Consider the following 27141-nt stretch of genomic DNA (forward strand, 5'->3'; position numbering starts at 1 on the left):
TTTTCATGTATGACAAACATGACTAAAACTCATGCTGTGTATGTGAATGACTGTTCTAATGCAATGAATTTATACATTCATTTGCTGCATATTTATGCAGATAAAACTAAAAAAGCAAAATATGAGTTATTTAGAAATATCAAAAGCTGTATATCCTATTATTATAAAACTGATCCATATTCCCAAAGTTTCTGGTGTTTGTAAGCTACCTCATTTTCTGTCTTAGACTGACAGTTTTAAATAGTAAAGACTATTTTGCACACCCTTCCAAATGAAATATACTGTGGTCTGCAGCAAAAGAGAAAATTCAAAACACATGAGCATTAGGTACTCTTGAGATCTCTCAGACCTGTTAATTCTTGTTCATCCATTCTAAAACATGTTGACTTCATAGTTGTCTCTAGAACTCTGATGCACCCATCATCTGATGCCAGGATCACTTTGTCTGAGGTACACCAATCCACATCCAGTATTCGGAAGTTGACATTTCTTCCACTTCTTAAACTGCTTACCATCTGCACCTTGAAACATTAAGACATTTTCGCTTTTAGTAATGCTGTTAATCACACTGGTCAAGATTCTGTGTTGTGCCTCCCAGAGGCGTTTCACAGAACTCGCAAGAACATTCCTCAGACATCATTCCTCGGGGAAAGGATTACAGGGTCATAGCCTACTCTGCCTGTGAAATCCATGGAGTTCAAGTGTCTATGGACCTCTGGAGGGAGGAATGCAATTCCAACTACGTAAGATGAATCCCAGAATTTTTAAGAGCATTTTCCCTAATACAGATTTTTCTTGCAGGAGGAGAAGCATGGCCAATGTTAATATAAGTGTCTGGCCTTCTCATATCCTCAAGTGAGTTAAAACCAAGCTCTGAAGATAAGACAACTTTACAATTCCATAAATGTAGATGTTCATTAAACTTTGATAAAGTTTTTGGAAGGGAGATTTTTCTACTTATAAGTGAGAGTTCAAAACAACATATACAACTCAAACTCACTTGAAGAGTAGTAAAATTGTACATTTCAATAGAGTGTCAGCTTTCATAATGAAAGGCACTTCTCAAGTGAAAACAGATTGAAAAAATTAAAAACGAAAAGTCCTTTGTGAAAGGCTGGGTAACTATTATACCAATGTCAGCAACAGATTAAGTATTATTTTAATCAGATTGCTTGGGCACCTGACAGTCTCTAATTCAAAGCAGCATATTTTGCACACACGGGAATACTGATAAGAAATACATGTGCACCTCTTTTGTGTCCCAAACTTCAGCTCCATCAGTGTACATTGTTATTACTTTTTGATTTCCTTTCCCAGGGGCAAAGCGTATTTTTCTCACCCAGCTTCGGTGTGTGGGGATCCCCCTGGGGACAAAAGGACAACAGGTTCAATTTCATTCTCAGGAACAGATATGCCACAAGTTGTTAATATAAATTCTCCCTTAAGCATTTACACTTTAATCCTGTATAAATTTGTAGAACTAAACTTCCAAGGCTACCTAAATAGATTAGCAAAAGCCCCACAAAATATCAAAAATTGACAGCGCTATTAAAAAAAAAAGTGGTCATGGGAGGGGAGAACATTTAATACTATTAGTTATCAAAATTTAGAATGAAATAAGATTTCTTGGATTAAACATAACAGGCAAGCTCTCTGCTTGGTGTGAATCATCATCAATTTCATTTAAGTCAGTGGAACAATACCAGTTTACACTAGTGAGAACATTCTATATCACAGAACCAGAAATTAATGGTGAATTTGGTATAAGTGATCATGACTTGATCACATTTATAATTTCTGAACCAGTGATGTATATACTTGATGCTTTAAAATGGCCAATTTCACAAAGCTGAAACCAATTATGAGCCAGATCAGCTGGGAAGAAGAATTTAATCAGAAAAATGTGAATGATAATTGGGAATGGTCTAAGGAAACTTTACTAGATGCCCAAAAAGCCACAATCCCACACTGAGGAAGACAGTCATATTGGTTAAAAAACAAAGACCTGGTTTAGGGGTAAGTGAAGGCAGCTATAAAAAAAAAAATCATATAACAGATAGAAGAAAGGAGTGAGTTGATTACAATCTAGAAGTACCTATATGGGGAACAAATATTTGATAATGGGCTCTTCACTCTAGCAGAGAAAGGCACAAGAAGATCCAAAAGCTAGATATTGAAGCGACACAAATACAGACTAGAAATAAGGAGCAAATTTTAAAGAGTGAGAGTAAATAAACAAAGGAGCAATTTACCAAGGGTCATGGTGGATTCTCCATCACTGACCATTTAAAAATCAAGATTGAATGTTTTTCTAAAAGATATGCTCTCGGAATTATTTTGGGGAAGTTTTATGGCCCGTGTTAGAGGTCAGACTAAATGATCACAAAGGTACCTTCTGGCATGGGAGCTGTAAATCTATTAACATGGCCCAATATCTCTCTGGTTAATCACTCTCTGCTAGGACATGACTGAGAATTTTCATTTTAAAAATACAATCTTGAATAGTTATCTCAGACAACACACAATCGTCTATTGCAGAGGGAAAAAAAAGAAATAAAAAAGTTTTACCTTTCCTTCATTTCATATGAATAAGTAAGATTTTATCCACACTCATACCTGGATACTCTTGCTTTCAAATCCCAGAAGTTTAAGTTTCCATCAACATCTCCAAGAACCAACGTATCTCCTTTCCATGCAATACAAGTAACGCTACCCATGCTTCCCTGCAAGTATTTCAGAAGAAGAATAAAACTGTAATTAATAGTAGCATACATCGGCATAAATGTATCAGTATGGATATTTCCTCTTTTTCCACAATAGATAAATCTAATGGGCCAAATTCTTCTCTGTTACAACAAAGAAATTCAGCGGAATTTAATGGAGTTGTTCTGGGTCAGAGAACAGAATCTGCCACATCATATTTTTGAAGACCTTTTGTCCTGAATGAAGTGTTTTGTATTTTCATTTTAAAGCAATGAAAGATTTGGAGTTTTAAAGCAATGAAAAGCTTTTGTGTCCCTAGCTGCATGTAAACCCCAAGACAGGACTGGACTGAACTATCAAACTAGACAGGACTGAATTATCAAACTATACTAGGAAATAGAAATAAGAGGATTCCAATTTGATAGATAAATTTATCTGAGCCTTCATGTTTGATGCCGGAAAGTGGCTGCACTTCAGAGAAGCAAAAAAATTGTTAAAAGGTCCCAAAAAGAGAGCTCTGACCCATTACAAATCTGAAGTGAACCTGAGCCCTTTCTGTTCAATTCACGATTTGAATGTCACTACAAAAGAAATTACCGCTGAACAAATGATTAACTTAAGAGAAACTCATACCAAGGTTAATTATTAGATGGCAACATTCAGTTTTTGAACACTGAAATATAACATGAAATTTTAATCTAAAATGACAAAAGCTGTAATTAGTCTGCACCTAGATATTAATATTTCTTGTTCTACAAATTGGTCTCAAGTTTTTTTTGTTTGTTTTTTTCAGGTCACAATGTAAAAACCATGATTGAAAAAGTGTTACGTGTAACTCAGATAATGCATTTTCCAACCAATAATTCTGTTGTGCCCCAGAAGTAGGGAAAACGATGATCTAGTGGACAGGCTACCAGACTTGAACTCAGGAGACCTCAGTTCAATTCCTAGCTCAGTAAAGGCTTCCTGTGTGATCTTGAGCAAATCACTTAATCTGCCTATGTCTCAGATGGGAATCGCAGGGGTGATATGAAGACAAAATTCATTAGTGACTGAGGTGCTCAGATTCTATGGTGACGAGGTCCATGTAAGTATCTAGATAAATAGTTAGGTTTTCCACAAATTTACTGATATAAAAACAACCCATCATATAACATGAAAAGTGACATCCTCCAAACTTATGACTAAAAAGTGTCTGCAAACATTTTTCTCCTTGTTTGACAGGTTATAATGTATTATTTACCTGTAAAACTGTCTCTGAAGATAGGAGCTTACAAAAAAAAAAAATATCCAAGATCTTGGGTCACTAAATCCACTGTCTGGCAAAGACAGTGCCAATGCTTAAAGACTCCTGCCTCACTGTGGGTAGCAGCCATAAGCAAGAAACACACAGAGCTATGCGTAGTGTGTTATAGTCTCCCATGAGCCTTTTTCACTGCAACCATAACAGAGTCAGGGAACCTATATTCTAATTTGATTGTTATAACCTCTGTAAAGTGAAAGTGAGAACTAACAGTCATTTAATCTTCTAAAATAGGGGTTGTCAAGCTTTTTCATAATTTGGACTGCATCTTAAACTGTGTTATGGGACCACATTCTTTCCTCTGACAATGATATGGAAAAGTAATTTTAGAAAAATATTTGAAATAGTTATAGCTTCTTCTAATAAAATTTAGAAGCTGAAAACGAGGAGATTCAGCACCATACATCCGGTCAACTCTGCATGGACCATCAGCAAGGGTTCTATTTACCACTGTCTGTCATGAACCATAGCTTAGGGTCACTATTCAAAAATGATGAAGAGCTGGCCAAAACCAAGGCCATGCATCTGAACTTTGGACTGTCTGAAACCCAGATTTTGTGGCTTTAGCACACCTCTAGAAATAGGTCAGGGATTTGTGTGTATTTAAGTATCTTTATCCCAATATTTTGTATTTGCTTTACTCCTAAACATTTAATCTGTGGAGAGGTATTAATTAAAAGAAAAATAATTCTTAAGAGACATCTGGTCTGGAATACTTTAAAAAGTTTGTTCAGCATAATCCAGTAACATTAGACTTTCTAGTGAACTACTTTTATCTTGAGCTAAAACTCAAAGTATATGAAGAACATCTATAAAATTGTTCTGTCCTAGTCAACTTGTAATGCTCAGATATATTTTAAAATTGCTGTCTAAGTTACCAGACATAAATATCATACACTATCTGTATGATTATATGGGTAACTTTTGTTTGTATTGTTATAGCTATATATACATGCACAAAATATACATAAATTAAAAAAATATTTCAGGAGACCTCTGTCTTTAAAAATGCTTTGTTTATGTAATGGCAGGTAAAAACTCACCACCTATTTCCTAAATTCTGCAAATGTACTCTGAAAATACATAATTTTTCATTAAATCCCAAGGAAAAGAAATCACACAATAAAACAGCAATTTTTCCATTGTTTTTTTCTATCCCCTGTGCCCAAGTCTGCTCTAAATTATTTACTAAAGCCATCAAAGACTGGATCCTTAATACCTGGTCTCTCTTTGTGAAAGCTGCCACTATCTCTGAAAACAGACAACCTGTCACATGGAACAGAATGATTTTTGTAATATTTTGACTGCTGACCTAAACAAGGAGAATGGGATAATAAAATGAGTAACATTTAACAATGTTACTTAAATGTTTTGAAATGTATAGGATAAGAGGTGTCAAATGGAGAAATATTCGGGTTCCTAAGGTTGCAACATGTATTTTTAAGAAGCAGTCTGAAGACAAACAGGTTTTTTAAATAGATAGGGTGTAAGTACCTGCAGGGCAAGCTCCATTAACTGTTCAACAAGGAAGACTTCATCTTTCCTAGAGCAAACCAATTACTTTAGGAGTCACAGGAGAGTGTGATCTTGGATTTCAATCCTTTTCAGAGTCTATATTGCCAACTATACCATGAAACTTTTGCCTAGTAAGACTGACTACTAGCCACTGGGGGCTAACCTGAGAATGTCACACATGTCACTTATAGTTATGAGGGGTTGTAGAGATCATTGGTTTAGCCACTAAATCACTGCATAAAGGTTGTACATGAACTTTATTTTTTCTGTCCCATGAAGAAAAAAAATTAAGACGTGGCTATTGAACCATAGGATATTATTCTGTGCTCCTTACTAAGGCAAATTTGCATTCACTTCAGCAATAGGCCCTTAAGTAAGTAGTAATGCACATGCTATTAGCAAAAAGAACAATCCAACAGAACATCTGCAGCCTAAAATATCTTAAGAATGAAAATAAAAATAAATGGAAATTCATTGCCACTACATAGCTCCGATTCAAATATATAACTATGACCAGTAACAACATTTTGTACTTAGGCATGCCACTATAAGCTAAATTCAATCAAGTCTTGGTTCAAGTTAAAGCTCAAACGTTTTCCCTATCCTAAACCCCATCACATGCATTTAACATGCAGCACTGCACAATTGTTTAGCAGCATGTGATAGTGTTTTGGGCAAAAGGTAGGCTTCACTTTCTTGTGAAGGAATAGTTACTGGCCACTACCAGAGGAACGCTACCAGAACTGATCGACGAGTAATCTGATCTAGTGTTGCAAATCTTGTATTCCAGGGCTATGACTGATGTACCGGTCCCCACTGAAAATGAGAAAACAGACTTAGACCCCAATCCCACATACACTTACACAGGTGCTTAAATTTTTACATATGTGAATAATTCCCCTGAGCTAAATAGGGCTGTTAATACATTTAAAGTTATTCATATGTGTTTACAGAATCAAGGCTAAATATGTTCATATTAAATGCAATTAAACATTTAGTAAAACGTTAAGGATGAATGGTTAAATCACAAGTCACACAATGCACAAACTAAGGCTCCAACAGAAATATCAACCTGTTCATTTTGAACATCTTGTATGTTTACTGGCATGCATCTTATGACAAATATATAATGTACACATTGAAACAGAAAAACGGGAATACTACATGTCCAAGTTAACTTTGTTGTTGGAATATCAGAATCATAGTCAGGAAGTGTAAAAATTAACTGTGCAGCCTTTAATGTTGCATAAATATTTTTTTTTAACTTTTATTTTCCTTGTGATTTTTAAAAGTAATAGAAAGAGATCTCATGCTTAAGAGTCAACTTTTCAAAGTTGACACATCATCACCCTGGTCAGGTCTTATGGGGAAAGTGTGCAATTATATCACAAAATGGGCAGGGCTTCATTAGGCTCGGTTTAAAAAAATCCAAATGACCAAAGATGCCCAACACCTGCTCCATACATCCCACTCTATCCAAAAAAAAAAAAAGGTCTCAGAAATGCTTTATAAATACAAACTATTTAAAAAGTGTTTCCACCCTCAAACGAAGCAAAGGCGCCAGTGCTCACTGAGGACCATGGTTACACCACATTTGAAATTTAATTTCAGCTGTTTTTGTTGTCTTGTCTGAAAGAATATGCCCCCATTTCCCCACAAAGCAGTGGAACAAAGTATCTGCAAAATCAAAATTAGCTAAAAGTATTTTGCTCAAAAATTAAAGAAAAAAATCTCTCATGTGAAAAACATGCATAGAATTTTCAAAACATGTGCTGCTTTTTTGGGTTATGTTAATTGGGCAAACAATGGAAATAGTTTTGTTATCTATAGCAGTTGCTATCAGATGCCTACTATATGATCAAATTGGTTAATGCCTTGTCTCATCATACATAGGTGAAACTACTGTTTTCTTAAACCAAATATGATAGTGTATACCTGTACAGAAGTCTAAGACAGACACAAAACACATTCTATAGCTAGCATAAATGGAGTGTTTTCCTTTTTCCAAATGCTGTATTTACTATTTCCATAAGAATTCAGACACCTTCAACATCTGCATACAGCTTCCCTCGTTTACGTACTATTATGCAAAACAGGGACACAATGAACAAAAATCCTCCATTGTTCTTTCCAAGTAAATATAGTGATCACATATATAACAAATTAATGCGCTCTTGTAAATAAGAGCACTGTTTGAATATTTACATAAAATCATATAGTCCTACAAAATTGTAAGTGTCCTTTTTTTAAAGCCAGTAATTTTAGTTTATGTTTTACATCTTATATTTTTGGTTTCATGTTTCCAATTATTGATTTCTGGTAAATATTTGCCATTAAAATGCATATCCCTATTAATATTAATGTCATGCTATTTTCTGCAACAGTAAATATGAAAACAAACGACAGCACTGATGAGACAAAAATATCGAACTCACATCAGGTGGAATTCTTGCACCGTCTTTTACCGAGTTTCCCTCCACCGTGAGATGATAAACCTGCCCATCGGTATCTGTAAACACGAAGTGCTCTCTGGCAGAAATGTTCTGACTCAGCTCAGATTTACTTTCGGCCTCCTGTAATAAGCTTTAAGAGAAAGATAATAAGATAAAGGTGACCTTTCTTTTTCTTGAAATGGATATAAGAGGTTGTGACCCCAATCAACAAATACATAAAAATAGACAGTAGATTGGTAGGGAGTATTTTCCCTGAGAATTGTCTACATAAGTCCTGAAATAACAAATTGGTTTATACACTTATTACAGTTAACAAGTGGCAAATTAAAATTTGACTTCAAGAAGTAGGCCACTAAAGGATGTTGTTAAAGTCTGTTGAGATAACTTTTCTTGCTCAGCAGTGAAATCAAGGGACCATGTTCAAGTGCTAGACTCTGGCCCATTCTTTGGCTCCTTTGTGCTGTTCAAATGGCACAAAAGAGCCTGCAAAGTTGCTTTAATGGGACAGCTCAAGGTACCTCCATCATGGGAGAGCATCTGGATGGCATGTACCAAACAGCACTATTAACGAGTGACAATCTGTAGAGTAAGAGAACTTATCTGAAGAATAACTGATGTATTACCATATCATACGAGACAGTGATGGGCAATACCTGATCACAGAAGATTCTACACTGCTAAGTTCTGTATCAGACACAACCGTCTGTCGGGCCATGGCTTCACGAGCTGCAAGCTGTTTCTTTTTCAAGCTCTTCAAGTTATGAGTAGGTGACCATTCCTGTGAGAATTTTTAATTAGGAAAATGGAAAATATGTCCCTTTTACTTCCTAGTTTTATTGATTAATAATTATGATGCCAATTACAGATTTATTTTTATGAAAAAAAACCCCCAAACCTATGTTTTAGAAGGGCATCTTTTCAAAATAGGGTTCCCTCCTTAATAGCCTAGTTTGTGAGAGAAGAGTAGGGGTGGGGAGATAGGTCAGACTGTGTTTGTAGACTAGAGAAATACAAAAAACAATCATATTATTTCAAGATATACAAATTTAATAACCATTTACATTTCAAATGAGAAGCAACAGATTGGATTCCTTACCAAAGCAGTCACGGTAGGGAAGTTTTTTGACATTTCTCTAAGAAGAGTACACGTCCTGACATCCCAGAGTTCCAGAGGCTTGTCTTTAAACACTACAGCTAAGTACTGCCTGAAATAAATGAGACCTTTATTACATTCCAGTTTATTTTTTAAGTATTTTCTACCTTTTCTTACTGGCATCATGTTGCTGATGTGTGCATCTGTGTGGGGTGGTTATTATTATTTTTTTAATTTTATTTTTTAAGTAGAGGGCGAAAACACACTGAACAAATTTAGACTTGCCCCGATCTCGCAACAAGTTCTGTGGAACTGGACTGCTGCACCCATTCAGAACCCCTCTGACTTTTCTCATGGGAACAAATGTCTAGATTTCATTACAGAATTAGAAACTAAATGATCCAAAACTTCTGGTCACTATCATAGTTTAGTAGTGCATGGTATGTGTGAATTACTTTTGAAAACTGTTGCAAAAACTGATATATAAACTCATATTACCATTTCCTGATATATATACATCCATAAACCACAATTAATTTTAAAACATTGTTATCATAAGGTTCCTGACATATATGGAGACTAATGAGAAGAAAATTTGAATTAAAATGTGAATTTGTTAAACTTGATGCTGTTGCAACAATCTCTTACCCAGCCAATCCAGGATCTATACTACACAGTAAATATTGTTTTTTTTTAAGATTTAAATGAAAGAATTTTTCATTTCTAAATCCGTCTGCTAAAGCAAAGAAGAGCTGGTAGTAGTATATACTGATTTGACAAAAACTCATTTACCCGAGATAAATGTTTAGCAGACTCTCATTGTACAAATATTAATACAAGAAAACACAACTGTGTTTACAGATTAGCTACCTAAATGGGCTTTTAAAAATACTTATTCTGCTATTCTGATTTTGTTCTAGCATAATAAAATGAGGATAATCTGATCTCAAGACTACCTAGCTATAGAATTTATGCTCTCCCCCTACTGAAGATAATATTCTGCTGAGAACAAGGCTAGATTGTAAGGTCTTCATATTTGAATGCTTATTATATAATGAAAGCTGTCTGCTATATTAAACAAAAAATCTATAATAAAACATTTTATAGAATTATATTGAATCCAATATTGTTTAAATTATATTTACAAAGAAAAAAAAATCAGAAGACTTCACACCATAGTCCTGCAGTACATGGACATGGAATCTTCTAACTACTAATTCATTTGCCACTTTTGCCTTCCAAAACGTTATTCTTAAGGAATTTCCTGCCTTCATCCTGTGGAGAATTACAAGTCTCTAGTCCAGGATCTTTGCCTTCCCATAAGGGCATGTGCAGGTGCAGAGAAACCCTTCTAGAGTTAACTCCCTGTTTTCTGGGCAGTTTTCTGTCACACCACAGTTTGCAATTGACTTTTGCAAAGTAACTTTTTATGACTTGGATACACGCTGTTTCCTTGTTTTTTCACATTGTACATTTTAAAAGTAAAATTCACACTTTAATATTCTGTAAGCTATCAACTCTACCTTCTCCCTCAAACCGAAGGTATTATAGCCTCTTTCCTAACCCATCTTAATCTCTTGCCAGTCTAACTGTTTCTTTTTGGTCTCACCTAATAATCGTCTACATCTTCAGACTGAACCTGCTAATTTGTAATTGTGGTGGCAATTTCAGGGCCTAACTGTGTTAAATGCTGTGCAAAACACATGAAGATCGATGTGCAACCCTGACCTTCTGATTTTATTTAAGGTTTAGATTCTAAAAAGACCTTGAAACTCATGGAGAAACCCAAACTATGAAAAAATATTTCATAACAACCATTCTCTAGTGGCCCTGGACATCAAAATACAACTATTAGATGAAAATCCTCCTTAATTATTCTAGCCACCCAATGGCATTTTGAAGTTTGTGAAAACATCCATTACACAAACATTCACATTTTAATAAAAGCCTACAGTAACAAACATATGTTAAAAATAGATTATTTCCTTTGATTAATTTGCATATTCTTTTCCACCTTTTCCTTGTGCAGAGTCTTTCCTCATCCCAGTTTACTTCTGTCTGTTACAAGCATCTCCTGAAAATTCAATACTAGATAACACGAGCTTTACAAGGCTGATCTACTTACTTCAAATGAGACACCTTTATCATTTCAATGGCTGGTTCATCATTGCCTCTTTCCCCACGAAATGCAATGCTCCTGCCTAGAATACAGAAGTTATATGGGGAAAAAAAGAGAGGGGAATAAAAAATAGTAACCCCAAAGAAGTAAAACCCCTGTAATTGACCTGTCACATCCCCTGCTTCTCTATTCACATTGTTATTCATCTTTTATTTGCCTTCAAGACACTAAAACATAATATACTCTCTATTGCCTGAGAAAATACCCCACAACAATCTCACTTCCAGAGTGGAACAACTGGAATTAATGCATGATTGGCATTATGCAAATACTGACATCTCAGCGAGTTAGTTGAGTTGTGGCTCATAGACAATATTTCATATCTATTTAATGACTGCTCCACGAGGAAACCTTGAATGGATTTCAATTTTCATACCAAAAACATATTCTCCCCTTGTATTTTTTAACTCCTTTTGAATATAAGAAATGTATAAGTATTTCTCAAATGAAGTATTAACTTATTTACACTCAGTGAATCACTGCATTCCTGATGGCTTGTATGTGTAACTTTCAAAACGAAGTGATCACTGCTGAATACCAATAATGAAACTTGCTGTCCTTTCTCAGCAAAACTTTATATTACCTATACAACTGTCTAGTGTCATAGACTTAAAGGTGTTTTAAACAAAAGTGGCCCAGCCAACTCACAGTGCCCTACCCATAGGGTCAGATGAGGAGACATGGGATATTGGCGGAGGAGGGGGCGCATCAGATGGACAGAGTGGGGCACACAGGGCTGCTGGGGAATCACACAGACCGAGGTTCAGAAGGGCTAGTGTGGGGGACAGATTGGAGCAGAGGCACAGGAGCTTGTGAGGTGACAACATTGAGCCAGGGGCTAAATGGGAGTGGGGGTGCAGGGTCACATGGAGACAGGAGGGAGTGAGGGTGCAGGGACACACAGGGGCAGATGTACCCGACTGAATGAGAGAGGCTGGGGTCAGCCAGGGTCTGCATGGGGGAGGCTCCCCAACTCCCTAACTATCCCTCACCCTGAAAAAAACACCTGTTCCATACTTCTCCTACTCCCACACCCAACAACCCTCCAGGTTCACTCTGAGGCTCCTGTCCAGCAATTACTTCCCTCTCTGTTGGCTCCTCTCTCATCCCTGACTCCGCCAAGCCTTTGCATTGAGAGGTGCAGAAAATATGTTTCTGTATTGTAGTTTAAATGAATTATTACTCAAACTTCCATATTAAATATGCTTAGTAAGGAATCTGTCAAAAAAAAAAAAAAAACATTTCCTGAACCTTTTTTGTTGTCTGTATTGTTACAGACATACTTGCTGACAAGTATTTTGAAATAAATTTCCAAAATAATTGAAACCGGCATGGTTATATTCTGTTATTTTGACAAATAAAATATGCAGAATTTTGTGTGCAGAATTTTTTGGTGCACAATTCCCCCAGAAGTACTTTTCCTATGGTTGCAGACTTCCTCCTTAGTTAAAATAGCCAAGCATGTATGGGGTATATGAAGTCAGCAGTGAATCATAAGCAGTAGAGCAAAAAGTCTGCCTGTGTGGAATATTAAAGTTTGTTTTCTTCATAACTGAAAAAATACCTTCAGGTTCTCTAAACATTCATTATTAATATACTAAAGATATAACGGCAACTTTAGCAAAAGGCACAACTGGGCTACATTTTTTCAACCCTCCATGCAGACTCTTTTTCTAGTGCTTACAGGTCTACTGATAAAATAGTAAATTGGGAAGTCCATGACTGCTACTCTAGGAAGCTACTAAAGGGACAAAAGGGGAAGGTTAGTCATTGTCAGCATCTGATAAAATCACAGCTAATTCAGTTTACTTGAGAACATAGCTGCTTATGGAAAGCTTGAGTCTTTTTATTACTTTTTTTTTTTTTGAAGTTGATGTTACTATTTAGGAATTTCTGTAGAATAAAAAGTTTAGTGGAAACCAAATTTCTTTTAGCTATAATGTCACAAATATATTTTCCACTTCTTTTCTCCTTACTGCTCATTTGGTTTTATAAAAGATTAAAAAAAATGCAATAGCAAAGTTAGATAAACAGCTATTTTGTGCAATGCCTTAGAAGTGCTTATAAAATTAGAAAAGTACTTTTATATCATTTTAAAAGTTGTTGCATGCTACATAAAGTAATTCAGAATTATTGGTGTGTTACAAAACTCAGGGTCTTCAATCAGAAATTAAATGGTTCTAGGTTTATACATTTTAAAACAATTTAAAATTAGTGAAAGTGCTTCCCATTCCTAGAAACTCTCTAATCTTCCAAATTAAATTGCTCTGTATTGTGCAACCGTTAAACTCAAAGATCACAGATGCATTTTTCACCCATCTGAGCCCTCGGTGTTTGATAGTTTGACAACTAGGCCAAAGAGCTTTCAACAGACAATTTACTAACAAGCTGATTAGAAAGAACTTGCAATGCATTGTTTTAAACTGTCTCAACTCTCCACAACTTAGTGTTAAAATATCTATTACATATATACAGCAAGTTTATTTTCAAAAAGTATTTTTAAATAATAACCTTATATAAAAACCAAGAATGAACATTAATTTCAGTAGAATATCAGCTTATAATGTAGCATCATACATGTGTCACAAACTAGATTTTTACTTTAAAGTAAAACTATACCATAAACCATCACATTTTGGGGTATCATTTGTTTCCCCAGTAACTTTGATATCAAACATGCTTATTTTGTAAGTAGGGAGTTAATGGCAGAGGGATCTTCAATGGACTGTAGGGGACGTTCACAGTGCCCAGGGGAGGGGCGAATACAAAAGCCCATGCATGGTGGAGTGGCTGCCCTCTCCACTCCCAGCTCCACTGTCTTCTCACTGGCTGACAAACCAACTAGCCAGTTGGCTCTTGTGGGCCACCACCTCATTTTAAGCCTCTTGTGCCTGCCAGCAACCATGTTCATTGCTGGCCTGAATGGATAAGGTAAAAGGGACCAACTTTCAGAGTTAAAGGAGATCCAGGATTTTTCTGGTTGTCCTTTTGCCTGTGGGGAAAAAGGAGAGACCTGAAGTCTTTGCAGACTGAGGCCCTCTCTTGGTAACCTCTACTGCCCCACAAGTGGCAGGAGGTAGAGATTCAGAAGTGAGCTCAGTCCTAAGGGTGAGCCTAAGTGGGTCTACTCTGAGTTACTGGTTATATGTAGGGCTGTTAATTAATCGCAGTTAACTCACGCGATTAACTACAAAAAATTAACTGTGATTAAAAAAATTAATCATGATTATTAGCACTGTTAAACAATAGAATACCAATTGAAATGTATTAAATATTTTGGATGTTTTTCTACATTTTCAAATATATTGATTTCTATTACAATACAGAATACGAAGTGTACAGTGCTCACTTTATATTATTATTTTTATTACAAATATTTGCACAGTAAAAATGATAAATAAAAGAAATAATATTTTTCAATTCACCTCACACAAGTACGGTAGTGCAATCTCTTTATCGTGAAAGTGTAACTTACAAATGTAGATTTTTTTGGGTACATAACTTCACTCAAAAACAAAACAACGTAAAACTTTAGAGCCTACAAGTCAACTCAGTCCTACTTCTTGTTCAGCCAATTGCTAAGACAAACAAGTTTGTTTACATTTACAAACCTGGCTGCTTCTTAATTACAATTTCACCTGAAAGCAAGAACAGGTGTTCTCACAACACTTTTGTAGCCGGTGTTTCAAGGTATTTACAAGCCAGATGTGCTAAACATTCATATGTCCCTTCACGCTTCGGCCACCATTTCAGAGGACATGCTTCCATGCTAATGAAGCTCATTAAAAAAATAATGCATTAATTAAATTTGTGACCGAACTCCTTAGGGGGAGAATTGTATGTCTCCTGTTCTGTTTTACACACATTCTGCCATACATTTCATGTTATAGCAGTCTCGGATGATGACCCAGCACATGTTTGTGGTAAGAACACTTTCACAGCAGATTTGACAAAACGCAAAGAAGGTACCAGTGTGAGATTTCTAAGGAAAGCTATAGCACTCTACCTAAGATTTAAGAATCTGAAGTGCCTTCCAAAATCTGAGAGGGATGAGGGGTGGAAAATGCTTTCAGATTCTTAAAAGAGCAACACTCCAATGCAGAAACTACAGAACCCGAACCACCGAAAAAGAAAATCAACCTTCTGCTGGTGGCATCCGACTCCAATGATGAAAATGAACATGTGTCAGTCGGCTCTGCTTTGGATTGTTATCGAGCGGAACCCATCATCAGCATGGACGGATATCTTCTGGAATGGTGGATGAGGCATGAAGGGACATATGAATCTCTAGTGCATCTGGCACGTAAATATCTTGCGACGCCAGCTACAACAGTGCCATGTGAATGCTTTTTCTCACTTTCAGGTGACATTGTAAACAAGACGTGGACAGCATTATCTCCTGCAAATTGTAACCAAACTTGTTTGTCTGAGCGATTGGCTGAAGTAGGACTGAGTGGACTTGTACGTTCTAAAGTTTTGCATTGTTTTATTTTTGAATGCAGTTATTTTTCTCCATAATTCTACATTTGCAAGTTCAGCTTTCATTATGAAGACATTGTACTACAGTACTTGTATTAGGTGAATTGAAATATACTATTTCTTTTGTTTTTTAAAGTGCAAATATTTGTAATCAAAAACAAATATAAAGTGAGCACTGTACACTTTGTATTCTGTGTTGTAATTGAAATAAATATATATGAAAATATAGAAAACATCCAAAAATATTTAAATAAATTGTATTCTATTATTGTTTAACAATGCGATTAACCACGATTAATTTTTTTAATTGTGAAAAAATTTTAATTGCTTGACAGCCCTAGTTATATGGTATGGGAATCATTAAGAAAGGGATTAATAATAAGACAGAAAATATCACGTTGCCTCTACATAAATCCATGGTATGCCCACATCTTGAATACTGAATGCAGATGTGGTCGCCCCATCTCAAAAAAGACATATTGGAATTGGAAAAGGTTCAGAAAAGGGCAACAAAAATTATTAGGGGTATGGAACGGCTAACATCTGAAGAGAGATTAATAAGACAGGGACTTTTCAGCTTGAAAAAGAGATGACAAAGGGAGGATACAATAGATGCCCATAAAATCATGACTGGTGGGGAGAAAGTAAATAAGGAAGTGTTATTTACTCCTCTCATAACACAAGAACTAGGGGCCACCAAATGAAATTAATTGGCAGCAGAAAAGTATTTTTTTTCACACAGCGCACAGTCAACCTGTGGAACTCCTTGCCAGAGGATGTTGTGAATGCCAAGACTATATAACAGGGTTCAAAAAAGAACTAGATAAATTCATGAAGGATAGGTCCATCAATGGCTATTAGCCATGATGAGCAAGATGGTGTCCCTAGCCTCTGTTTGCCAGAAGCTGAGAATGGGTGACAGAGGGCAGATCACTTGATGATTGCCTGTTTTGTTCATTCTTTCTGGGGCACCTGGCATTGGTCACTGTTGGAAGACAGGATACTGAGCTAGATGGACTTTTGGTCTGACCCAGTACGGCAGTTCTTATGTATGGTAGGAGCCCTGTAACCCTCCACCAGACTCAGTTAAATGTCTGATATGTGACAGCAGGGGTTGGGGATACATAACACCTCTTCCCACTGTTAAAATAACAAAGTTGTGGCTTGCTGTTTAAAATCTATTCTGCGTGTCTGTCGTTCATGTGCCTGTGTGTCCTGATCAAAGAACCTTTTCTTGTTTATAAACCAATAGCTCTATAAACTCAGATTGGGATCTGAAAGTTGAGTTCTGCTCTTTCAAATAAGGTCACAGGCTCTTTAGGCCAAATTCTGCTCTCAGTGACCTGGCGTGTAGTACAATAATTATGCATTCACTGATGTGTATCATTAAAGGGTTCGGCACCATTTCAGCTGCACATGGCATAAATGCAAGTTTAGATCAAGACAAACCACTTTCAGCACCATTTCAGAAATCCATGGATAAAATACATCTGGAGACAGTCTTATCCACGGCTACATAACAACTGGTGCTCAACATGTTTTGTCTTGGCTGACGCAGTGCTGACTCTGTTGCTGATAAGTGGTAATTCTTCTAGGTTGGACCAAACCAGAGATATTTGAGCAAACCTCCTACCTTCAGTAAGTTTGCACAGATCTGACAGGCACTTACCCCTGTGGTTGGACAAGGAAGAACAGAATCAGCTCATTTCCTTTTAGATATGTTATCTCTGCCATGACAACAGGATAAAGCATAATTTATTTGTCACTGAAGTCAGATACAAATCTGGGTATGCCCCAACAAGCAATTCTGTCACAGCCACTTTCCCAAGCATAATCTATACAGATGTCTCACGAGAGACTAACCTGTTGGAAGATCAACCAGCTGCAGTTCATTCCTTACCAATCCCAAATTGTTGGGCGTTGATGTGGCAAAGGAAAGAAAACCAGTCAAGCTTGTCCACTCAATGCCCCTGTCACCAGAATAGAGTACATGGAGCAAATTAGCAGAAATTTTTGAGAGCCTAGAAAATGTTCTAGATTAGTGCAGAATTACTCTATAGCTTATTCTACACTTTGAAACAAATACATAGCTAATTTTCTATATTTTACAGAAACTTTTTTATTTAAACAAAATGTGAAAAGCAGGATACATGTGCATTTACATGTATGATAAAAATAAAAAAAATGCAGTTATCAAGTGATATTAATGCAAGATCTTTATTTTCAAACAGCGTTAGACACAATTTTCTTGACACAGTCTCTTGTTGGGTCAAGAAGACGTTTTGATCGAGGAACAGTAGGAAAGTTTTGCCCAAAATCTCAAGCTATGGCTGTAACTACAAGGAGCAGAACATGTTCACCACAGTGTAGAAGTGGGCCATAAATGTAGGCCATATGAAACCCAGACGTTTGATATGAGAACATCCTGTTCTATCTGGCACACAAAGTTGTGTGGGTAAACAGATCAGTCCAGGACAGCCAGGATGGATTTGCATGCTTCTAAGCAGCCAGGAATTAGTAGAGGTGGTAACATTCCCTTCCTATCAACATCAAGGACACAGGAAGAGAGAGGAGAGAGTGAATAACCAAACAGATTTGAAAAATGCCCCATACAACAAGTATGATGACCTGACAAACTCCAGTCTCATGTAAACATGTAACATTTTGTGTTTGCATATAAGCAGTTAGTATATTATAGGGAATATTCTGAAATGGTTGGGAGGTGGATTAGGAGGCCCAACAAATCTTTGTTGTTGCCAAATTCTATTCTATGATTTAATTTAATTGTATTATTTCTTCAAAAGTTGTTGTACATTATAGAAACACCACAGAGTAATTATAATTCATTATTATTCCCAGTGGCCATTTTCAGTCATCTTTAAAAGAACAGAAGCATGTTCTAGATTTTTAGTCATCAGCTCAGACTTATCAAATAAGTATTAGTTTTACTGCTGTTCCCTTTTATGCCATTTGGCCATCTGTCCATGTTAATAATGATCTAGTGAATCCCATGACACCCAGATTAACTAAGAATTTCCCTCCCTTTATAAATGCTTGCACTGCCGAAGCAATATAATTATTTGTTATTGTCATATGCATATATTAACCAATCTTGAAGAAACTAATAATTCATTGCACTAATTAAGACAACTGTTCTAGTTTTAATACAGCAAATCAGTAATGACGTCTCATTTGCTGGAATATTTCCTTTCTACAAAACTTTGTCATAAAACTACTATCAATTTATCTGATGCAATTAAGAGTTACACTAAGCTGGTTTTGTAGACTACATCTATTTGTTAAAATGTAAGGTTCATGGATTTTGTATAAATAGCACTTTTTAGAAGCTATTTTACCATTAAAGTCTATAGCTCTGATCAATGCGCACTTTCAAGGGAAATGAAGATTTTGATCACTGGAGTTATAAGTTCTTACAGTTTTTAAATCCTTAGGTGGATAACAAGCTGAATCTAGCCAGGGAAGGAATACTGTCACTTTACAGTAGACTTATTATCACAAAGAAAAAAAGCCAAAATTAATGTGATTTTCAACCCCAAATTTTTATTTTTTCCACACACTTTGATTTTTTATTTTTTCCACACACTTTTGATTTTTCCACACACTTTGCTGACAAAATCAGTTTGTGCATTTAAGGTGCCAACATGTAAGAATCTCAGTAATGGTAACAAAATATTTCCTTCGAGGAAGGTTAATAAAGAGAAGCTGAAAAGGTGCTGAATTTAATATGCCCCAACAACACTTTCAGCAGAACTGTATCCATTGCCTTGTATATAGGCAAGGCGTCTTCCTGCTTTTTTTTCATAGGTATTTGACCATTATGAGAGAGAATGGACCCAATGTGTGGAATTTTTTTTATTAACGGGTATCTAAAATTAAGTTATTATCAATTTCGCATCAGAACATAATTAAAGCATTTAATCAATTTAATCTTTATATCATTTAAAAATAAATTCTTCACTAAAATTCAACATTTATGAGTTCCGAATTAGTATTTTTACCTAGAGTAATAGAATGCTAATGCATTAACTCAAAATTGATTTATAGTATATCATATATTACATATAAATGAATCATTGGAAAGGACAGCTCTTGCTTTTCTAAACTGAAATATGGCGAAGTGAAAGCTTCACATTGATACTTGAATCCAACACATATTATGCCAATTCTGGTCATTCGGAGCATAACTGTCCAACACAAAACTAGCAGTTTGACATTGTCCAACAGCAGCTCAGCAAAATATTTCTAGAAATCCGTGGACAAGCTATTGGAAATTAATTTTCATAATTGTGACAGAATTCTCTCTTCTGAAATGTGTCAAACACCTGAAGAGAATACTAGTTAGGCTTCAATGCCATCAGGAACCAGCAAAGAACACAGTATGTTTCTACGTAGTACATTTTCATGCGATGTAAGCTGGGAGTAGAGAGAGGAGTAAAATACCATTCTCAAAGAGCCACTGTATCTCAAATGACAAGCAGACTATCACTATACAAATTGTTTGCCCACACCAGTATAAGTTGCCCTCCATTTTATTCTCTAATCCAACATTAAAAACCCAATATACAATAGTGCCATGTTTGAGGAAGCAGTATCATCTTTTTGCTTCGTCTGACTGTGGAAGGTTTAGTAATATGAATAATAAATAACTGTTCAACACAGATAAGTTTAATTACATGCCTTGAATAAAATACATTCAGAGATTTTAGCTAGCAGTCTTTCCACAAAAACATACATATTTGCAAAATTAAAACCCAAAGGGTATTTACATGCATATCTTCTACAAGAACACTTCCATTCTCCAGAAAATTTAACCATTATTATTTGTATTGCAGTAGCACCTAGAGACCAGAGTTGGCATCAGGCCCCCATCACGTTAGCACAGTACAGATGTAAAAGAAAGACCGTTCCCATGCCAAAGTGCTCCAAACTTTAATTCAGCTATTTTCTAGAGGGCACTGTAAGCTAGGTTGGCGCTTCGCTGCATGCTAATATGCTATCTATTATAAGTGGAGTGCATGGGATGTCTTTCTCTAAATTGTACATTTTCAGTTAAAAAAAAAATCAGAAACCTTTACCTATTTTAGAGATTAAGTAAGAGTTCATACTAAAGGAAAATTTCCTGTATTCCAGGCATTTTAATTCACTGCAAAGATTAATGTGCAATATCTTACATTGCTTAATCATTCCCTTGAAGTTGTTAGAATTGGATACGAAATATCTCCTACATTATTAAAAATTAAATCAAGAGATCGAAGCTAGTCTCTTAGAGCTCTGCCTACACAATAAATGATGCCTATCACCATTAAGTAACATTTATGATAGTTTTAGTTTAGTTCAAAAACATACCGAGCAATAAGCAGTTAACAGAAAAATGTTACATTATCAAACTTCTAAAATATATAAGTATAAGAAGTTTGAGGAGTTAAAAGCCCTTGCCAGTGATCTTTTAAGTCTCCATAAAATTAAAACAATTTAAATCAAAATAAAATACACATTGATGTAATATATAAAAAATAATTCTAAAAAAAAAAAAAGTTTAATTCCCCTGCCATCCATCGCCATATCTTTAGTAGTCCAATGTGGATTCATGGTTTCCTTATCTTTTACATTAAATTTTCCCAATTAGGAATCTCTCATTATGTTGTTTACTTTATAAATATGATGAACTATATTTTTCAGAAGATGCAATATTAATCATACCCATGTCTGAATCTTTTATAACTATAACATAAGCACTTCCAATTTTCTAATGCTTCTACTAACCCTTTTAAGAATATTTTTGTAGGTCCACATTTTATTGATGCATCATTAAAACAAATACAACTAAAGTTTAAGTGGGAATATAAAATTTCATATTAGATGGATAAATTGATTTTTTCTATTTATGATACAAAAGCACTAAGGATTAAAAAAAGCCCAGCACTAGTATCCATTCATTATTAATGGAAGAAAAGATGAAAATAACTTTTCTGAAAGTTATGCTTTCAACATGCATACAAAACTGTATAATAGAGTAGTTTAGCTTTAATGAGAAGCCTTTTAAAATGTTTTTAAAAACCATATATGTAATATGTTAGCAATGGTTTTTAATTTTAAATGCTATAATCATGTTAATGAAAACTAAAAAAGCAGGATTTAGTAACCTCTTGGGTTTCATAACAGAATACAAAATGATAATAATTTCAAAACCAGTTGTTAGTAGGAAAAGAAGAAAAATCAAATGAAGATTAAAACAGATATCAAGTCCCTATAATGTCTATTAATCACACCACAAGTTCATTGGTGGAAGAGCCAAAACAGGGTTATTGAATAGCAGTTAGTACTCATTCTGTTATTCATATATTTCTTATGTGTTTGTACAATGCAGGGGCCAATCCTAATCAGGGCCTCTGGGCACTACTGAAATCTAAATCAGTGGTTTTCAACTTGGGGTCTGCAGACTAAGCTTTCCCAAGGGGTCTGCACATCCATTTTAAAATTTTTCAGGGGTCCTCAAATGTGATCTAAATAATCAATAGTAATAATAAATATTTTATTCCCTCCACTAGTATGGATCCTGAATTTGGTATTCAGACACATCCTCCTGATTATGGTCTCAAATTGCAGTGTGGGAGGTCTTGGTTGGATATTAGGAAAAACTATTTCAGCAGGAGGGTCCTTAACCACTGGAATGGGATACCTAGGGAAGTGGTGGAATCTCCATCCTTAGCGGTTTTTAAGGCCTGGCTTGACAAAGCCCTGGCTGGAATGATTTAGTTGGGGTTGGGTCCCACTTTGAGCAGGGGGTTGGAATAGATGACCTCCTGAGGCCTCTTCCAACTCTAATCTTCTATGATGATTCTATGATTACTCTTCATGTGCCATATATTTATATGGCATTATATATCTATAAATAAATGATGTCAGCTCTTTATGCTCCTTATTAAAAATATCTAAATATTACATGCATTGTGTCTTACAATTTTTTAAGATCAACTGCTTTTAATTCAGTTTGTACTAAAATTCTATCATCAGCAGTTTCAGCTTAATATGAATGAAAAAACAAACAAAATGAACTTTAATAAATGGAGTGGAATTAGTTCCAATGAGAAAAGGAACATGAATAGTAAAAGCCATATAAATCAGACATTGTAATAAAGTTTATCATGTTAGAAAGAATTCTCTGTCCTACAATGTTCTAGAGAAAATGCAAACAGCCAATGTTCATCCTAGATCAAAAAGCACATTAGTTACTAATTCAAATATTTATAGTTCAATGCAGTGTCCAATCTAATTTTCACAAAGAGGTATTGGTTTTGCAGAGCAAAAAATTCAACGGGGTAATTTTCTTGTGTGTCAAAATGACTGCATTGCTTATGGAATACTAAATACTATAATTCTTATCCCCCCCAAAGGATTAGCAAGAATTAAAAACAAACTCACTTGACTTCGCAGGAATGGATACTTAACTCCTTGTGTAAAAGTCCAGTGGTAAGATTATACACTAAAACTGAGCCATTGCTTGTACCTATAAAAAGTCATTTGTATTTTAGAAAAAAATATATATGCAGAGCAGCTTTTGCAGTAATTTTTAAAAATGAAAACACAAGAGTCACAGCTACTTCAAATGATTTAATCTATAAATAATTCACATTTCCAGCAAGAAGTGGGCACTTTGATTTTTAAGGGGCTAAAGTTTAAATCCTACTTCAAAAATTGTAAGGTTCCAGTTTATGCCAGGAAACATTAGGTCTTCCAACTTTTAGAATTTGCTGAAGATTTGGGAACAAAGATGGAGGGTTTTTTTTATTACATAAAAGCATGTTCACTAGATACGAAAGTACCAGATACTTTTACTACAAAGGAGAGTTGCTGAATCATATGCAAAGATAAATTGGTTTCCTCAATAATCCAGAAGGAGCAACATGGCAAATTTTCATTAATCAATATTTACAATTCTGCTTTCTCTTCTTTGAAAAAAACCATTTCTGTTTTAAGCTACAAACCAATAAATGTATTAAGAGCTTCTAGCTTAAACCAAAAAGAAAAGGAGTACTTGTGGCACCTTAGAGACTAACCAATTTATTTGAGCATAAGCTTTCGTGAAGTGAGCTGTAGCTCACGAAAGCTTATGCTCAAATAAATTGGTTAGTCTCTAAGGTGCCACAAGTACTCCTTTTCTTTTTGCGAATACAGACTAACACGGCTGTTACTCTGAAACCTAGCTTAAACCAATTAGATCAAAAAACTTCATGGATAATGAAGTTTATAATTTTCTACTTCGTGTAGTTGACAGACTCTCTGGGTTTTTTTCTTAATAGTAAACCCAGTAGAAATATTGCCTTTTTCCCCTCTAACAGGGTTGCTATGGGTATAGATACGGAAAAGACAGTCTAAAGCCGTGGTTCTCAACATGTACCCCAGGGAATATGCAGAGGTCTTCCAGTGGGTATGTCTTCTTATTTAGATCAGAATTTCTCAACCTGGAAGCCGCAGGCCCCATCAGTCTCACAAGATGGGTTTAGGGAAATGGTGGGCAACCAGCGGGCCGCACGCAGCCTGTCAGGGTAATCTGCTGGCGGGCCATGAGACAGTTTGTTTGCATTGACGGGGCCGCATGTGGATTACCCGCTGATTAGGGTTTAGGGGGATTGCAAGTGCAGGGTAATTGTCTAAGACCCCACGCCACAGGGGTTCCCACGAAGCTAAGTTACTTGCTTCAGACCCGTTGCTTGGGCTCAGGCTTCAGAGAAGGCTCAAAAGTGAAAAACAGGCTCAAGTATCACACTGAAATATAAGTACAATATTTATATTCCAATTGATTTATAATCATATGGTAAAAATGAGAAAGTAAGCAATTTTTCAACAACAGTGACACTTTTTTTATTTTTTGATGTCTGATTTTGTAAGCAAGTAGTTTTTAACTGAGGTGAAACTTGAGGTACGCAAGATACATCAGACTCCTGAAAGGGGTACAGTAGTCTGGAAAGGTTAAGAACCACTGGTCTAAAGAATAGGATGAAAGACTGGTGCTTAAAGAACACACTCTTGGTGTACAGCAAATATTATCCTATACTGCTGAATGCATTTTATAGCTACATATTAGTTTCTTAATCTTTATATTTCACTCTTGGAACAAATACTAAGGCAAAGCTATAGTGGAAGGATTAGATATTTGTCAGTAAACACTGATTTGCTATATACACATAAATCAACGAAAAAATATTTCCATCAATAATAGAAATTTACAGGTAGGAAAAGAAAAAATGCTGCTTGAGAACTCAGTTTGATTTAAAGATATTTACAATACATATTTTTGACATGTGATGTTGATAATTTGGTGTTTTAATGGTAATAAAGCTTTCTTAATCTCAAAAAGTCTACTGTCATTACATAATTATTGGATGACATTATTTGCAATTGTGCTAAGGGACTAAAACAGGATTTATTAGGAGGAGGATTTACAAATTTCCAGAGTGAAATCCCATGTCAGAGAACTGGAATGGTATAAATAGCCCCCCAAATGCCCAGTTGTGGCCACAGGAGGATTCCCCAGCACAGACGTTGTGACAGACAACCATAAGCTGCCTTCTGAAGGTCCCTTTGCAATCCCTGGGAAAGGAAGTAGAATGGGAATGTTGGGGGCTGGACTCCAGCATACCATGTTGCAGAGACTCCAGGCAGTGCTGAAGTCCATAGGGCAGCCCAGGGAGGTTGCTGTAATTTAGCCAGGCCCCAAGGGTTTTCTAAATTATGCTGGGAGTTACTTCAGCCACAGAAGTCGTCAAGAATCAGGGTCCAGTCTTGCAAACATTACAGTGTGTTTCAGGCCCCAGTCCTGCAACTGGCTCCACTCAGGCAGATGCCTGAGCCTGCCTGGAACCCCAGTGAAGTCACTGGTGCTATGCACTAGCACAGGTGTCTTGCCAACATGGAGCCTGTTGAAGGATCAGAGTCTAAATAGCAAGGGTTTGCAAGATCAGGCCTTAGATGCCAATCACAGCAGTATCAAGATGCTTTAGGTCAGAACCAGATATGGCAAGGAAAAATAATGGCATGGTTAAAATTAAGTATATGCTTAGTTACTCACTTGAATCGGGGCCTTAAGGCATGTATTAAGCTCATTAATTCATTTTGGACAAATGGCATACAGAAATGAATTTTTAGGAGGGTTTGGAATGAGGAGCAATCACTGCCTTACAGAACAAATTTTGGAAAAGTATCCATGAACAGAGGGCAACATGGAAGACAGAAATACCACCAAAATACCTGTTTCTAAGCACAAGACAGCCAAACCACTTAAATTTACAAGCTGCACCACATATGCCCAAAGTTGCTGGCAGCAAAACTATGCAAAAAATATTTCTAATGAAAGTTACTAAAATGGCCACTGCTTTGGACTGGATGCACAGTATTAAAAATAGACTGAAATTATCCTTGGTTTTGTACATCCTTCACACGTAAGTACAAAACATCAAGCACACCATTCAGAGTACTTACCAACAGCTAAGAGAGGCTGATACTGTTTTATGTTTTTTGTGGTTAGAGGTGGACACATACGGATAGCAAATGGAGGCAAAGGAAGTCCTGAGAGAAGCCCCGTCAGCAGGAATTTGAGGTGCACTTCTTGAAAGAAATAATTTTTTAACTGTTCTTCACCAGTAACTGCACCTTGTCCTGCTTTATATTTAAAAAAAAAAATAGAAAATGAAGCTTCTGTAAGCATTGCATTTTAATCTGACAGTAGATACATACTTACCAGCTGCTTACAAAATAAGGCAATTAATTATCAATAAATGTATGCAGTAGTAACTTTTATTTAAAGAGGCATTCAATATTGTTGCAATAGACACAGGCAGAACTATCTTCAGGAGACTTACATTTCAGCTGGTAATTTCTTAAGTCTCAAACCTCTTACCTCCACCTGCCCCCACTTTTATCTTTAGGAACTCAAATATGTAAACTTTGTAGATTCTGATCTATTTCCATAAATTCAGAAATGGCTTCATTTTTGTCTTTTAGAGTTCAAAGGTGTTTTGCACATGATTAGTCCATTTGGAGAGAAAAAGAAGAGCCAATTCTGGAAAGTTACTACCGTATATACTCCACTTCTAGAGATTAAGTGCACTTGCACAGTAGTTAGGTTAAAGACAGAAGAAAAATAGAGCTTGATTCTGTTGCCCTATGCTTTGCACAGCCATTTACGCCAATGCAAAGCAGTTGTAAGAAAGGTACCAAATCAGAATGGCACTGACGTAAATGACTACACAATATGCAGATAATGGAGAATCAGGTCCTAAGTGTCCATCCTTAATGCTCCAAATCATATCAAGTTATCGAAAAGAAGGGTTTTTTGAACAGTGGTCTGCTGAGGGTGAAAATTCATTCAAGTGCAGTATATCTTTATACCATGTCG

At 35.9% G+C, this 27141-nt stretch overlaps 1 protein-coding gene across 5 annotated transcripts in view; it reads right to left on the reverse strand.

Annotated features, from left to right (window-relative positions):
- The window catches only part of WDR11 (WD repeat domain 11), a 72730-nt gene that overhangs the window by 13546 nt on the left and 32043 nt on the right, over window positions 1-27141 (reverse strand). For 3 of the 5 annotated variants that reach the window (XM_073354199.2, XM_073354201.2, XM_073354204.2), the window contains exons 10-19: window positions 26226-26405; window positions 23169-23253; window positions 17589-17695; window positions 11193-11268; window positions 9071-9179; window positions 8628-8752; window positions 7957-8104; window positions 2617-2723; window positions 1250-1364; window positions 350-521 (exon numbers count right to left, since the gene is read on the reverse strand). In XM_073354199.2, coding sequence (XP_073210300.1) covers window positions 350-521; window positions 1250-1364; window positions 2617-2723; window positions 7957-8104; window positions 8628-8752; window positions 9071-9179; window positions 11193-11268; window positions 17589-17695; window positions 23169-23253; window positions 26226-26405 — 1224 coding nt within the window. The remainder of the gene's footprint in view (window positions 1-349; window positions 522-1249; window positions 1365-2616; window positions 2724-7956; window positions 8105-8627; window positions 8753-9070; window positions 9180-11192; window positions 11269-17588; window positions 17696-23168; window positions 23254-26225; window positions 26406-27141) is intronic. The other 2 variants (XM_073354200.2, XM_073354202.2) reach the window with 1 other exon arrangement.

Source organism: Lepidochelys kempii, chromosome 7 (assembly GCF_965140285.1).
Source record: "Lepidochelys kempii isolate rLepKem1 chromosome 7, rLepKem1.hap1, whole genome shotgun sequence".
In the NCBI taxonomy this organism is placed as follows: domain Eukaryota; kingdom Metazoa; phylum Chordata; order Testudines; family Cheloniidae; genus Lepidochelys; species Lepidochelys kempii.